Source organism: Erythrolamprus reginae, chromosome 12 (genome assembly GCF_031021105.1).
Source record: "Erythrolamprus reginae isolate rEryReg1 chromosome 12, rEryReg1.hap1, whole genome shotgun sequence".
Classification (NCBI taxonomy): domain Eukaryota; kingdom Metazoa; phylum Chordata; class Lepidosauria; order Squamata; family Dipsadidae; genus Erythrolamprus; species Erythrolamprus reginae.
The window spans coordinates 34238561-34253313 of NC_091961.1; the positions used below are offsets into that span (position 1 = coordinate 34238561).

General features: G+C 68.5%; 3 protein-coding genes across 6 annotated transcripts; 2 read left to right on the forward strand and 1 right to left on the reverse strand.

The window, feature by feature from the left end:
- The first annotated feature begins 156 nt into the window (after positions 1-156).
- Positions 157-2734, forward strand: TAGLN (transgelin). The gene is made up of 5 exons (XM_070765783.1): positions 157-341; positions 1301-1528; positions 1618-1795; positions 1955-2057; positions 2136-2734. Exons 2-5 carry the CDS (start codon positions 1349-1351, stop codon positions 2278-2280), a joined length of 606 nt encoding a protein of 201 aa, XP_070621884.1. The 5' UTR covers positions 157-341; positions 1301-1348; the 3' UTR covers positions 2281-2734.
- A 245-nt stretch (positions 2735-2979) lies between these two features.
- Positions 2980-9891, reverse strand: PCSK7 (proprotein convertase subtilisin/kexin type 7). Its single transcript, XM_070765739.1, has 15 exons — positions 9223-9891; positions 8969-9103; positions 8692-8857; positions 7263-7353; positions 6937-6991; positions 6603-6741; positions 6349-6449; positions 5626-5793; positions 5208-5315; positions 4882-4984; positions 4404-4560; positions 4166-4260; positions 3989-4082; positions 3684-3801; positions 2980-3599 (listed from the first exon to the last, which is right to left on the reverse strand). The coding sequence occupies exons 1-15, from the start codon at positions 9874-9876 to the stop codon at positions 3333-3335; spliced, it is 2451 nt and encodes an 816-aa protein (XP_070621840.1). The 5' UTR covers positions 9877-9891; the 3' UTR covers positions 2980-3332.
- A 116-nt stretch (positions 9892-10007) lies between these two features.
- RNF214 (ring finger protein 214) lies at positions 10008-14424 on the forward strand. Of its 4 annotated transcripts, none has more exons than XM_070765742.1 (15): positions 10008-10186; positions 10400-10823; positions 11076-11135; positions 11326-11466; positions 11598-11737; positions 11876-11944; positions 12102-12198; positions 12315-12403; positions 12665-12755; positions 12879-12977; positions 13074-13438; positions 13584-13722; positions 13828-13935; positions 14029-14127; positions 14227-14424. In XM_070765742.1, exons 1-15 carry the CDS (start codon positions 10131-10133, stop codon positions 14290-14292), a joined length of 2043 nt encoding a protein of 680 aa, XP_070621843.1. In that variant the 5' UTR covers positions 10008-10130; the 3' UTR covers positions 14293-14424. The 4 variants fall into 4 exon arrangements, with proteins under 4 accessions (XP_070621843.1, XP_070621842.1, XP_070621844.1 ...); XM_070765741.1 differs by having other exon boundaries at positions 10043-10186; positions 10397-10823; XM_070765743.1 differs by having other exon boundaries at positions 10043-10186; positions 10397-10823; positions 13909-13935.
- Positions 14425-14753: the final 329 nt, after the last annotated feature.

Below are 14753 nucleotides of genomic sequence, written 5' to 3' on the forward strand. Positions count from 1 at the left end.
TAGCGTTCCAAGGGCTTCTGCACTGCCCCCTCCCCCAAAGGTCCCGGGAGTGAGCTCATGCGGTGGGGGGGGTTGGGGGGGTCCGGGGCAGAGCCCTGCCTAAAAAGGAGAGGAGCACCCGCTGGGACTCAGGCATGTGGAGAATGTCTTTGGGGCAGTCAGGCTGCTCGACTTTGGAGTCTTTCCCCAAATATGGTGTGCTTCAGCCACTGAGGAGGGGGGGGGGGGTGCAGGGCGGGGGACGTCACGGGCTGGAGGGCCGGAGCCTTTTAGGCCCCCTCCTGCAGCGGCCGGCCCAGTCCTGGCAGAGCGGCATCTCCAGCACCTGGAGCAGCACAGCTGTAAGTGTCTGTGGCCCCCCCCCAGCCTTGTGGAGAGGGAAGAGAGGGGTCCCCGGGGGGGGGGGCCGAGCAGGGGAGAAGCCAAGCTGGGCTCCAGACTGAGCCTCTGCCCTGGCAGGAGTGGGGGGCCTGGGGAGGCAGGAGGGGGCCCAGGTGCCGGGAGACACTGCCTCTGTACCTGGCAGTGGGGAAAGGGGGGTCTGGGGTCTGCAGAGGGGCCCACAGGAGGCGCTTGCTGGCCAGGAGGCGGGGAGAGTCCCACTAGGCTCCGAAGGAAACGGGGGCTGTGAAGGGGAGCCAGGGTTGACCGAGCGGCTGCCACCTCCCTGGCTTTCTCCCAAGGGGGCCCATGGGGCGGAGGGAGGGCCCTGGCCAGGAGGGAGGGAGGGCTGCAAGGAGCAGGGCCCCCCGAGGATGGCAGAGGAGCGCGCCCCCCTTCCTGTGCGTGGAGGCATCCCTGCCAGGCAACGGTTGCTTCCCCTCTGCCCTGCACGGAGTGTGGGAGGGGGTCTACCCCGCCTGGGGCTGCGTTTCCAGGCCTCCCACCTCCTGGCCTGAAGGGGGGGCTGGGGGGCAGCTATGGGAAGACCTTCCCCTTCCCCGGCCACTTGAGAGGGTCCAAGGGCTGCTGGGAGCCCAATGGGAGAGACATCTGGATCTTGTGGCTGCCCGATTAGGAAAGGGTGCAACTGCCGGGGCAAAAAGCTGGGTGGGTCAGTGTTTGTGGGTGTGTCATCCAGCTGGCAAAGGAGGGCTAGCTGACCCACCGCCTGGACTTCCATAGCAGAGGGGCCCTCGTGGAGGCTAAGGCCCGAGAAGGGGGGTGGAGAGCGCGTGGTGTCTGGGTGGAGTGGTGGGGCAGAGGAAGTGGGCAGGAAGGCTCGTTCCCCTCCCTAGCGGCCATGGGGGTCAGGGCAGCCTGTGCCTGAGCCCCCCCCCCGTTTGTTGACCACCGGCAGAGCAGCCCGGCTGCCTCCGTCCGTCTCCCGCAGACCCGCTCGGTGGACATGGCGAACAAGGGCCCTTCCTTCGGCCTGAGCAGGGACGTCCAGGCCAAGATCGAGAAGAAGTACGATGAGGACCTGGAGGAGCGGCTGGTCGAGTGGGTGGTGGCCCAGTGTGGGGGCGAGGTGGGGCGGCCCGAGCGGGGCAGGCTGGGCTTCCAGGTCTGGCTGAAGAACGGCATCGTGAGTACTGGCCGGCCGCCTGCGAGGGGGGGCCTGGGGGGGTCCCTTGGTGGGGGTTGCAGGCCCTCGTCTCCTCTCCCGCCCGGCAGGTGCTGGGGAAGCTCATGAACAGCCTCCACCCCAGCGGCTCCAAGCTCATCCGGATCCCAGAGCCGCCGCCCAGCATGGTCTTCAAGCAGATGGAGCAGATCTCCCACTTCCTGAAGGCGGCCGAGGACTATGGAGTGGTGAAGACCGACATGTTCCAGACGGTGGACCTCTTTGAAGGTGGGCAGCATCCGGGTTCGCCTCCTTGTCCCAGAAAGGTTGGGGCCAGGCGGGGGGGGGCCTCCTCTCCTGGTCCGGCTGCCGGCCCCCAAGGCCCCGTGGGGGGGAGGCTGTGTCCAGTGGGGCTCCGGCCTGAGTCCAGCTCTGCTTCTCCCCCAGCCAAGGACATGGCCGCCGTCCAGCGGACCCTCATGGCCCTGGGCAACCTGGCAGTGACCAAGGACGATGGCCACTACCAGGGGGACCCTTCCTGGTTCATGAAGTAAGTGGCGGCTCCACCGGTCTCGCGTGTCCGTCCGGCCCCTGGCCCCACCGTGACCCCCTTTCTCCCCCTCCCCAGGAAGTCCCAGGAGAACAAGCGGGACTTCTCCGAGAGCCAGATGAAGGAGGGGAAGAACGTCATCGGCCTACAGATGGGCTCCAACAAAGGGGCCTCGCAGGCGGGCATGACAGGCTACGGCCGGCCCCGGCAGATCATCAGCTAAGCCCAGGCCGCCTGCCGGGCTGCCCCCCACCCACCCCCAGGCCAGCCGGTCTTCCTGCTCGCGCTAACAGCCTGGCAAGCGCTGCCCTGCTGCCGCCACCCGGGGAGCCACCCCGCCATGCTCCCTAAGCAGGTCCCGGAAGGGGCACCGTGCCCAGAGACTTGTGCTGCTGCTGCTGCTGCCGCATAGCCAAACGGCCGGCCAGGTAGCCCACCTACTCCAGAGCTGCCGGCCGCTGCATGCTGCCCGCTTCACCCGCCCCTCCGCCCGCCCCCCACCCCGGCCTGCTTTGGCCCCGGCACGCCTCCTGGGGCTACGGGAGTCTCTTCCCAACTGCAGAACCGAACTTGGCTGAAGCTGCCGAACTCTGCCAGGGGCGCAGAACAAAGCTACTGTTTTGTACTTTGGGAGGGGGGGGGTCATTCATCAGATTAAAAAATGAATCTTTTGGGTTCCTTGGCTACGACCTGAGTTTCTTCTCCGCGGGGTAGACCAGGCCGAAGGCTGCCCATCATCCCCTGCTCAGCGGAGGAAGGGATGCGGCCAGTCCAGTCCTTGGGACCCCCAGGGGGCAAACAGTGGGGGGGGGGCACTGAGCTAGAGATGGCCCAAAGTTCTTGCGAGGGGGGGCTGTGGGGGGACAGGACGGCTCCTTCTGGCTCAGGGCTGCCCCCTGGTGCACAGAGAGGGCAGCAGTGCTGGATTTTCAACCATTGTTTATTTTGGAAAAGTGCAAAAGGAGACGTCCGGCAGAGAAACCAGCTCGAGGGGGGGGCCATAGGAGGGGAAGCCAAGTCCCCAGAAAGCCCCCCAGGAGGGTCCCAGGGGTCGGAGTGGAAGATAAGGCAGGACCAGGACCTGCCAGGCCCAGAGAGGCGCTCTGGGTGGGGGGCAAGGGCCCAGTCCACGGCCACGGCCCCCTTCTGGCCAGCAGCGGCCCCTCTCTGCTCTCGCTGCCCCTGCCGTGCCCGGAGGCAAGGGGGCGGGGCGGTGGGCACAGCCAGGGGCTCCGGGAGGCAGCACGGCCGAGGCGGACAGCTCCTGCTCCTCCTTCAGCGCTGTCCCCCCCAGTGGGGGTCTTGGGGTCCCCAGGCCTCCTCCAGGTCTCGCAGCCCTGGGGACGCTGGCCGGGCTCCGGGCTCGGCTTCCTTGCACAGGGGCTGCGTGTCCTCCTCCGTCAGGGCTCCCCCTTCCGGGTACTTGGGGGCCCGGCGGCTGCGGGGGGGGAAGCCCAAGGGCCCCCGGTCGCAGGTCAGGACCCCCTCCAGCAGGGAGTAGAAGGTCCAGAAGACGGCAAAGCAGCCCAGCAGCATCAGGGTCTGGGGGAGAGGGGGGGGCTCAGGCAGAAGGCCTCTGAGTGGGCAGCCCCAGCCAGACCCTCCCCCAAAGTGCCCCCTCCTCACCTTCAGGGTGTTGGCGGTGAGGGTGGAGGGCGGCTGCTCAGGGATCCGGAGGCCGGGGGGGCAGGGCGAGGCAAACTCCTCCTTCAGGAACCGGCCACTCATGGCCTCCTCCAGCAGCCTGCAAGGGGGGGGTTGCTGGTCACTGCAGGGACAATCGGGGCCCCCTGCCCCAAGAGGACCGTCTCCCCACCCTCATAGCCCACCCGTTGTGCAAGAGGAAGCTGGCGGAGGGGCAACCGTGGAGGTCAGCTCCTTCCTTATTGGCCAAGGCATTGCGTGCCCCCCCCCTCCCCCCGGTCTCTCACCTCCGCCGCTCCCGGATCTGAGCAGGGCTCCAGGAGGAGCCGTAGAGGGTCAGCTGCCACTGGTCCAGCCTGCCTGCTCTCAGCGTCTGGTCACCTGGAGAAGAGGCGGGTCATTGAGCGTGGGTGGTGGGTGGGAGGGGGCGCCCTGCCTCCCACTGCTCGGGCGGAGGAACTCACCCACGTCGCGGATGGTCAGCCGGTAGGAGCCCTGGGCCTCCTCGCCCCAGCAGCGCACGGTGGAGAAGGTCCAGTCCACAAAGCCCGTGGGGTCCCTGCAGGGGGGGCAGAGGGGCCAGGAGGAGGGTCTCGCGGAGCCAGAGAAAGGCCCTCGGGCCTCGGATGTCCAGCCAGGGCAGGTAACCGGGACCCCCGATCCCTCCGCCCCCCCCCCCCTCCTGAGACACAGGCCACTCACGAGTCCAGGCTGCGCGCTGTCCCCACCAGGGAGTCCGTCCCGCTGGGGCACCGGAGGTGGATCTCCAGATTGCCACGGCGTGGGTGGGTGATGCTGACCGTCACGGCCACGTGCTCCAATGTCTTCAGCCCCGAGGGCTCCAGGTCGGCCTCGGTCACTAAGGAAGGGGAGGGGGAGAAAGTCCCAAATGTGGGGGGGTCTTCCAGCCCAGAGGCCTCCCGAAGGGCCCAGCCGTGCAGGCCGCTTCTCTTTCCACAACACACACACACACACACCCTAGGGACCCCCCCTCCCCCCTGGCCAGGGAGGCGTGGACGGAGCGTGGCCAAACAGGAGCTGCAACATTGCCTAAAATGGAGAGCAAGCGGCAGTCCTGGTCGCTGGCCGCCTCCACTGGCAGGGCTGAGACGTCCAGCCCCCCGCTCTGCTGCCCCCCTATTAAACAGATGCCCCCCCCAACACACACACCCACACAGACCGTTCCAGGTGGCTTCCAGGTGGCCCGGCTCCATTGGGATGGCTCGCTTCTCCCCCAGGAGGGGGCTGACGTAGGAGGCCAGATAGGGGACGGACTCCCAGACCTGCCGGGGGAGGAAGATGGGGCTCGGCTCTCCCCCCGGGCAGCCCCCCCAAGCCCAGCCCATGGGCCCAGACCAGGGACACAGCCGCCCGTCTCGAGGCTCAGGGAGGGACGCCTGCACCCCCTCTCCCTGGGAGGGCTGAGCCCACCCCTCTCCTGCTTACAAAAGCCCCCCCCCCCCAAAAAAACCCCATGGCCTTGAAGCCCAGCAGAGGCCGGGGCACCTTGGCTGCGTTGACCAATCGCCAGGCATTCAGCAGTCCAAAGCCGTGCTGGTGACTGTGGCTCAGCCCGGCCTGGTTGGTGTCCCAGTGGGCACGGTGGTCTTCGTACTGTGGGGGGAGGAGGTGGCGGGAAAGCCAGTCAAGGCCTGGGGAGCCCCCAGGGCCAGAGGAGAGGGGAGGGGCCACCCTTACTGCCTGGGGCTCCCGCTTCACCCGGATTCGGACGAAGGGCAGGGCAGGGAGAAGCGGGCCGGGCTGTGTCGAGGGGGACGCCTGGCGGGCAAGGCAGCCTGAAGCCTGGAGGGGCCCGGGGAGGGAAAGGACAGCCCCTCCTTTAACACAGGCCAGAATTCGGGGGGGCCAAACGGGAGGGGGGCTCTGACCGGTGGGGGCAATGGCTGGTGGGGGCCGGGCTCACCTGGGTGGCAGTGAAGACGATGATGTGCTGGACGTCCCTCCAGGTGAGGCAAGGGCGCACCTGCAGCATGAGGGCCACCAGTCCGGCAGCCAAGGGGGCCGCCGCAGAGGTGCCTGTGTGCCCTTCGGTGCAGCCCGTCCCCCTCTGCAAGTCCCAGTCGGTGGTGGCCTGCAGGGAAAGGGGGGCTCTGTCTGAGAAGCTGGCGGGGGCAGCTCCAGCCAGACGGCCAAAGGGGCAGCCCTGGGCTCCTTCTCCCCCTGGCCAAAGGGAGGAGACCCAGGAACCTCCTTGCTGGGAACGATCTGGGCTGCTCCCGGGCAGGAGGGGGAGGAGGGGGAGGAGCAGGCGGAAGGGGACCAGGCCCAGCCAAGAGAACGGGGAGGGGGGGGCTTCCTTCTTCCTCCCTCCCTCCGCCGCCAAGAGTGCTGAGCTATTGGGACCCTGCCAGACCGGAGAAATTCTTCCCCTTAAGGAAACATGGTCATCCAGAGGGCTCTGGGAGGAAAACCAGCCCTGCCAGGCTGGCCGCTGACCCTGGGAGGACCAGGACTAGGGCCAGAGGGACGGGCAGTGGAAGGAGGGCCCCCGCTGGCTGGCTGATGCAAAGGGGCTTCTGTGCCCAGGGCTGGCCAGGGGGAAGAGGGCAGGCAGCCCACCTGGGAACGGCCAGCAGGACTCAGGGAAGTCTCCACGCATGGGGCTGGAGGGGGGCTGTCTACTCACAATGCTCCTCATTAGCTTGTCCCCTCCGCTGAAGGTCACGGCCAGCATGGAAGCGCACTCCTCCGCGTAGAAGGGCTTGTAGCCCATCTCATCCACAGCGCCTGGAGGGGGGCAGACGGAGGGGGGGCTGCAGGAACCAGACAGACCCCTTCCCCCAGGGGAGCTGCACTCCTGGCCCGGAAGCCCAGCCTGCAAAGCCTCCTGCCCCCCCTCCCCCAATCTTCAGGGCCTGAGGGAGGTGGCCCCTTCCTCACCAATGGTGACCGTGTAGATGGAGTTGGCGTAGCCGTCGTAGTTGCAGTTGTCATTGTGGTGGCCCCCGTTGCCACTGGCCACCACGAAAATGCTGCCAAAGCCCCTCCGGCCAGCCATCACGCCATGCTGCAGGGCAGCCTGGGGAGGGGGGTGAGAAGTGCTTCAGCCCCGCGGAAACTGTGCGCACACACGCACACACACTTCTGCCCAGCTGAGGGCCTGGCAGAGGAAGAGAGCGGAAGCCCTGCAGGCCCTGGGAGACCACCGACCCCCCCCCTGGCAATCTCTGCAAGCCTCGGGCACAGAGCCCCCCCTCCCCTCTCCTCTCCTTACCTTTCCAAGCTGATGGGGGCCGTCCACTGTTTTGCCATCGTCGTCGGGGCCCCAGCTGTGAAGCCAGAGGCAGAGGAGGTCCCTTAAGGGCACAAGGCATGCAAGGCCCTCGACCCCACCCAGGAGGAGACGGGCAGGGGGCCACTGGGAGAGCCAGGGCGGAGCAGGACCCGGCTTTCCTCTGAGGTCTGCAGGACCTATTCTGGGTGGCCCCCTCTCTTAGCCCAGCCCAGCCCAGCTCACAGGGCTGCTGTTATTGCTTAACAACGAAAGCAGGGCAAAAACAGACAGACGCCACAACCGTCCGCAAGACCATTCACGCCAACCTGCAACTGTAGATGTCGTTGATCTGATAGTGCTTGTTGAAGGCAACGGCCTCCAGGCTGTCCGTCAGGGGCCCGTCCAGCACGCGGATCCCTGTGGGGCAAAAGGCGGCAGGTTCATCCGCCTCTGGAGCGGGGGGGGGGCTGTATGCCCAAACGCAAGGAGGCCCCCCCAGCAGAGGCTTCTGCTCCCTCCGTCCGTCCGTCCCCCCAAAACTACGCAATGGGGCAACGGAACCTTTTGGGGCAGGAATGAGCAACTAGAAAAAGTTTCCTTTAGTTTCAGTTAAAACCAAACACCCCGCAAGCGAAGTCTCCAGTTCTGGGCTGAATAGATTCGGCCCTTTGGCCGCTCTAAAAATCCCACTGTGCCCAGGGCTGCTCAAGATGTGAAGCTGCCGACCGGCCACCAAGAGGCTCCAGCACTTGACCCCCAGGCTCCTTTCTCTGGCCTCAAACACCTTGACCAGGAAGTGCCAGCTGGGAGGACAGGGATGCTGCCCCTGGGGTGTGTGGGTGTGGCCAGAGGCTCCCTTGCCGGGCGGCCCCTCCCATAGGCCCTGCCCCCACCCGCCCCCTGCCGAAAGCAGCCGGGAGTGACTCCCAAGGCAGTTCCAAAGGGCGGCTCTCCCCACACCTTGAGGCGGCATGCAGAGCCCTCCCTGTGCGCAGGTGTGCCGCCTGCAGCTGCTCTTCCGGGCTCCGCCATGCGCCTTTGGTGCCAAAAAGGCCGGCCAGACCGCCCTGCCTCCAGGCCTAAACAAGGAGCTGCTGCCTTTGCACAAGGGACCACCGTAGAGCGGAAGGCTAGCGCCCCCTGCAGCCTTTTCAACCCCCCCTCCACGCTACAACCTCGCCCCCACACCGACACCCTCTGAGGGCAAACTGCAGGGGAGTTCTGGACCGCCTGGCACACTGCCCTCTCCCGCAGCCCATTTCTGGGCCCACCCAGGGGCAAACTCTGGTGGCGCCTCCCATAGCACCCCCAGTCCGTGGCTCTGCTGACCCCTTTGTGGCAATGCCTGGCCTGCTCCTCAACTGCACTAGACCTGCCCCCCCCCCGAGGAATAGCCCCCCACAGGCAGGGCCCCCTCTGTGTGAAAACGCAGCATTGATTACAACCCACAGAACGTCCGTCTGAGGCCCTGGAAGCTTCTCTGTGGCTTCCCTGCCAGTGCAGCCACCGAGGCTCCTCTGCCGCCATCCCCCCCCCCGCTTGGGCTTTCTCCCCCACCCCCCCATCAGCCTGCCCAGGATGACCAGACCGGAGAGGGAGCAGGTGAGCTGAGCCCCAGTTCCCTTCGGAGCTGCCGGGGGCTGGGCAGCTGGGGGCTCTTCCCTCGGCAACCACAGCCGGTCTCCCCAGATCTTTCCCAGCATCCCCCTATCAGCCCCCAGCCCCCCTCCCCTGCAGAAGTGGGCGGGGCAGCACCTGCAATCCGGCTCCCAAAGGCCACGCCCACCGCGCAGAAGCTGTTGTTGGAGGCGGCTGCAATCTCCCCGGCACAGCGGGTCCCGTGGTGGTTGCCGTCCTCCTCGTCCGGGTGGGGCATGGGGTCCGGGTCGTTGGAGTTCAGGTCGTAGCTGCCTTCGGGGCTCTGGCGGAGGAGACATGGGAGTGGCCCCCCTCAGACCCCCCCAGCACCCTCCAGGCCAAGCCCCCCGCCACCGCTCCCCCCCCCGCGTGGGCCGGTCGGTCAGGGCCTCACGTAGTTGGGCTGGATGTCCTGGCTGGTGTGCTCCACCCCGTCGTCCACCACCACCACCGTCACCCCGCGGCCCGTCACGTTCCGCTCCCAGACGCCCGTCACGTTGATGTCCATGCCGGGGCTCTTGCGGTTCTCCTGCGGGGGGGGGCAGGAGGCAGCGCGGTGGCCGGAGGCGCCTGGACCGAGACCCGCCTGCCCCCCCCGCAAGCATTTCCCCGCCCGCCGCCCCAGCCCAGCCCAGCCCAGCCGCCTACCAGGTGCCACTGCTGGGGGAACTTGGGGTCGTTGAAGCGCAGGGCGCGCTTGGAGCGCTTGAGTGGCCGCTGCGCCGCGTGCCACCCGACGGCCCCGTGCCGCGCCAAGGCCGCCTCCGCCGCCCGCCGCAGCCCCGCCGGAGCCCCCCGGGAAGGGCCGGGCGGCCGGTAGGCCAGCAGGTAGTGGCCGCGCAGCTCCCCGATGCGCCCCGCGTTCACCAGCCCGGCCTCCCGCGCCACCTCATCCGCCAGTCGGTCCAGACCCTCCGCGGGGCCCCGCAGCCGCACCGCCCACGCCGCGCTCTCCGGGCAGCCCGCCGCCCCGCACCGACGCCGCTCCGCCCACGCAGGCAGCACCACCGGCAGCAGCAGCAGCAGCAGCAGCAACGCCCCTGCACGGCAGCGCCCGGCCTCCCCGGTGGCCCCCATCACCGCTCGCCATGGCGGGCCCGCAGCATCGGACAGGCGGGGCGGGGCTTCCGGGAGAGCGAGCGAGAGCTCCACCCCCACCGCAGACGCCACGCCCCCACCGCGCGAGCCGGGCCGGGATCCGGCGTCTGGGAAGCGACGCACGTCACGTCCGCTGCCCGCGACCGAAGGTGGGGGGGACTCCTCCTGCTCCTCGGGCGGGGCCTCGCTGCTCGCTCTGCGCATGCTCGGGCGCCTTTTCTCCAGGCCGAACGGGGGCGCTGCGGGCGCCTCGGGCTTTCCGGGCCGCCGCTCTGGATTCGGAGGCTCGCGGCGCCGCCCGCCGACAGGAAGAGCAGGCCGCGGCGGGTCGGGCAGGGCGCGGAGTGGCGAGCGCGGGTCCGGCGGCCGGAGGGGCGGGCTGAGCCCCGGACACGCCTCCCCGGCGGCTGCGTCGGCTCTCCCGGAGGGGCCGCGGCCTCCCCCCGCTCGGCCCGGCGATGGCGTCGGAAGAGGCGAAGGGCCCCCGCACACGCCCCGCCGCCGCCCCTGACAGGTAGGCCGGAGCGGGGCTGCGGCTGGCGGGGCGCCTGGGGGCTCTCGGTCCGCGGCTCGGCCTTGGCGGGGGCTCTGTGCCCCGGAGCGCAGCGGGGCGGGTCCGCGCGGGGCCTTCTCTCCGGCCAGCGGCGTTGGGGGGCGCCGGGAGGGCAGCCGGGCTAGTGACGCGCCTCCTCCGCCTCCTTCTTCTCTCCCGCTCCGGCCCCAGCAGCTGCCTCCCCCTGGATCCTGCCGAGGCCAGCCGGCCGAAGGAGCCCGAGCGCCCGGAGGAGGCGATGGACCGGGGCTCCAGAGACCGGGACTCCCCCGCTTCTCCCGCCTCCGCCTCGCCGCCTCCCCCGGAAGAGTCTTCCTCCTCGGAGGCTGCCGACCGGTCTCCCGCCAGCCCCTCCCGCCAGGCGGCCCCCTTGCCGGACCTGGGCAGCGCCTCCCCCCCGCCGCTTCCGCAGACGGCCCCCGCCGAGGCCCTGCCCTGCTCCGAGGCTGAGCTGGGCTCTTGGATCCTGCAGCACGGAAGGCGGCAGAACGGGTGCCCCGATTTGGAAGACGGGCCCCTGGCGGCCTCCTTGGACGTGGCCAGCCAGGGCCGGGAAGATGACGGGGCTGCCGAACCCTCCCAAAACATTGCCGTCCAGGTCAGGGAGCGGTGGGCCTTCCCAGTAGGGAGTGGGGCTGCAGGGAGAGGCTCGGGACCCCCAGAAGGGGCCTGGCCCTGCCCTGTCTCTGGGACAGTCCAAGGAATCAGGCGGGGGGGGGAGAGAAAGGGGGCGCCTGGGCCTGTTAGTGTTGTGACAGAGGACCAGCCCAACCCTGTGCGGTGTCACTTGACCAGAGGCTGGGAGGCAGAATGACGGGGAAGGTCAAGGAGCCCTTTTCTCCCTTGGCAGACTGACTACAGGGCGGCCGACTCGGCAGACAGCACCGACCTGGACATGGAGAAGAATCTGGTGAGCGTGGGACTCGCCTCTTCTGGCGCTGCAGTGGCCGTGACCGAGATGCCCAAGGCTCATCCTGTGGAGGGGGGGGGCTTCATGCACACCGCTTGGGACCCTGCCTGGTCGGGGGCTTGGGTCATGCTGGCTTTGGCCTTTGGAAGGCGGCCCAGAGGATTCAAAGGGCTCTCTGGCTGCCCGATAGGACAAGATGATGTCCGAGAGAGCGTCGTTGAAGGAGCGATACCAAGAGGTCCTGGACAAGCAGAGGCAGGTGGAGAACCAGCTGCAGGTCCAGCTCCAGCACCTGCAGCAGCGCCGGGAGGAAGAGATGAAGAACCACCAGGTGGGCCTGCAGGGGGGGAGAAGGAGGGGGCGATGCTGCTTGGGGGAGGATGTGTGGGAGAGCAACCGAGGGGGGAGCGGTGGAAGAAGCCCATGAGGCCCCGCTGAGAGGACGCTCGCTTCCTGCCCCAGGAGATCTTGAAGGCCATTCAGGACGTGACGGTCAAGCGGAAGGAGACCAGGAAGAAGATGGAGAAGGAGAAGAAGGACTTTCTGCAGAAGGAGCAGGACCTGAAGGCGGAGATTGAGAAGCTCTGCGAGAAAGGACGGAGGTAGTGCAGGGCCCCAGTGTCAGGAGTTTGGGAGGCCCACGGTCCCTTTCGGGAGGCAGCCTTCCGCCTGCTGGCCCTCCCTGCTGCCTGGGGGCCTTGAGCCCAAAGCCTGAGCCCTTCCCTCCCTCCCCCCCTCAGGCTGCTGCAGGAGCAAGAAGAGAAGGAGAGCAAGATCGTCTCCCTGATTGCCGAACAGGCCGAGGAGAAGTGAGCGGGCGGGGGGATTCTGCGAGGGTCACCTCAGATGCCCCCCCCTTGCCCCAGAGGCCTCTGCCTGCTCCGGCCAGCTGGGAACGCGTGCCGGCCGGAGGGTGGCTGCCAAGGGGCTCCGGGCAGCCCCTCCGCTCATGGGGCATCTCCGCAGGGAAGCCTGGGAGCTGGAGCTGGGCAAGCTGAGGAGCCAGCAGAGCGACATCAGCCGGTCCATCCTGGAGGAGACCGAGCGGGCCTGGAAAGCAGAGGTGAGCGAAGGGCACGGCCCCTCCCCAGGGGGGCTGGAGTGGGGGGCGGCTGTTGCTGGGACCTGTGGTGTGTCCAGTGCCGTGTAACCAGCTCCTCTCCCCCCCCCCCTCCCCAGATCCTGTCCCTGGAGAGCCGGAAGGAGCTGCTGGTGCTGAAGCTGGAAGAGGCCGAGAAGGAGGCCGAGCTGCACCTCACCTACCTCAAGTGAGCCGGGCTGAGCGCAGGGGGGCTGGTTGACCCGGGGGGGGGCGGGGGGCATCCTGGCCTTGGAGGGGCGGGGGGGTGCAGCCGTCTGCCCCTCTCCCCCCCCACTTCTAGTGGGAAGCTGCCCCCCCGCGCCCCTCCTACTGCTGAGGGGGCGGTGCTCAGAAGGGGGAGGTGGGGCGGTCCGAGGCTCCTCCCCCTGAGCGGTGGGTTTTGCCAGCTGGGGACAGAACTCTGACTCAGGGCGTCTCTTGCGCACAGGTCAGCGCCCCCAACGCTGGAGACCCTCCGGCCAAAGCAGGAGTGGGAGGCCCGGCTGAACAAGATACGGATGACCAAGGACTCTGTCCGCGTAAGGGCAGGGCTGGCGGGGCCTGGGCCCCGGGTGGGGGATCACGGGGGTGGAAGGCTCTTCTCCAGGAGGGGTCTGCCTGCCCCCCCCCCACTCACGGCCCCCCTGCCCCCCCATTTCCAGGACAAGTTCAACGACCACATCCAGCTGGTGCGGAACGGGGCCAAGCTGAGCAGCCTCCCACAGATCCCCACGCCCCCTCTGCCCCCGCCCCCACTGGAGGTGAGCCGGGGGGGGGGGGGGCTCAGAGGGGGGTCTGGGCAGGGGCACTGCCAGGCACCCGACTAACAGCCCTCCTCCTCCTCCTCCCCCCCTCAGACCGACTTCCTGCTGCCTCCTTTCCAGGCCACCAACGCCTCTCTGGCCCCCCAGCTGCCCTTCCCCCTGGGGTCAGTCTCCATGCCCCCCATGGTCATGCCCAGCGCTGACCCCCGGGTGCTCTCCTTCCCCCTGCTGAATCCGGGCCTCCTCGCCAGGCCCACCCAGCCCTCGCCAGCTCTGCCTGCAGCTCAGGAGCGGAGCAGCCCCTGCCTCAGTTCCCAGGGGGTGCCCGGACCCTCACTGCCTCCGCCCCCGGGCCTGGGAGCAGCCAAGACCCCCTCAGACTTCCACAGGCCGCCCCCTGTGGACAAGCTGGAGAAGATCCTGGAGAAGCTGATGTCCCGCTGCCCGCAGTGTAACAAGTGAGCCTGGGGGGGGGGGCTAGCGGAAGGGGAGCCCCCAGAGCAGCTGCCCCTGCCTTTGCAGGTGGAAGGGCTGCTGGTGGCCCACGGGGAAGGGGGCCGGTGTGGGGCAAGGCTGAGCGCGCTCCTCCTCCCCCCCCCTCAGGGCCCAGCTGACCAGCGTCCTCCAGCAGATCAAAGCCGCGCGCAGGACCCTGGCCGGACTCACCATGGAGGAGCTGAGCCAGCTGGTGGCGGCCAAGGTGGCAGAGCAGCATGACCGGGTGGCGGCCGTGGGCTCCCAGGTGGGCTGACCGGCAAGCCCCGCCCCCTCCCGGCCCTCGGAGGCCGCAGGCAAGGGGTGGAGCCGGGCCTCCCCCCCCTCACGGCTCTGCTTTTCTCCGCCACAGCCCCCCGGCCGGATGGGCTCCCCCTTGTTCCCGGGGCCCCTGCCCCAGATCAGCAACCCTCTGTTCTTGCCCCCTGCACAGGTCCCCTATTCTGGGACCCCGCCCCAGGTGAGTGTGGGGAGGGGGGGCTTCCGGGGGGGGCTCTGCCCGCAGCCCTTGCCTGGACTCCCAGCCCCTCTGCCTTCTCCTCTCCTCCGCCAGACCCCCGCCCTCACCTGCAAACTCTGCCTGATGTGCCAGAAGCTGGTGCCCCCCGGCGACCTCCACCCCATGGCCTGCGCCCACGTGCTGCACAAGGAGGTGAGGGGGCTGGGGAGGGGAGGGAGGGAGGGGGGTGATGGCTGCAGTGCCCCCCTCCCCTTCTGCCGGGGCTGATGGGCAGCGCTTCTTCTCTGGCAGTGCATCAAGTTCTGGGCCCAGACGAACGCAAACGACGCCTGTCCCTTCTGCCCCGCCCTGAAATGACCCCGGCCGGAGAGCCCCCCCCCCTCTGTATTTATACGGCCATGTATACACCTGTACATTTTTAATCTAGAGGGAATGTGTGTATAGAAAGTCCACATCCATACCAGTTCATAATAAAATGTGTATATTGGGTGGGGTCCTCCGTTGCCTCCTTCAAAGGGACCGGAAGGGGGGGTGGGGGGCTTTTTCCCTCCTCTGCTCTGGGGACGCAGCCCCAGGACAGGTGGGGTCTGTGGCTCTGCAGAGGGGGCTCCAGCAGTAGGAAACGCCCCCAACATGATGGGAGGCACACACCGAAAAGGCCTGGCCACCGCGCTGGGCAGTTCCGGACATTGAGGGCCTGGTCCACATGGAGCGGGACTGGCAGGCCCCGCTTGTGCCCCACCTGGGTTCCCCCTAAAGGGCCCTGGGAGGAGCCAGGAGCCCCCCTCCCCGCCCTGCATGAAGCGGGATAAACCTTC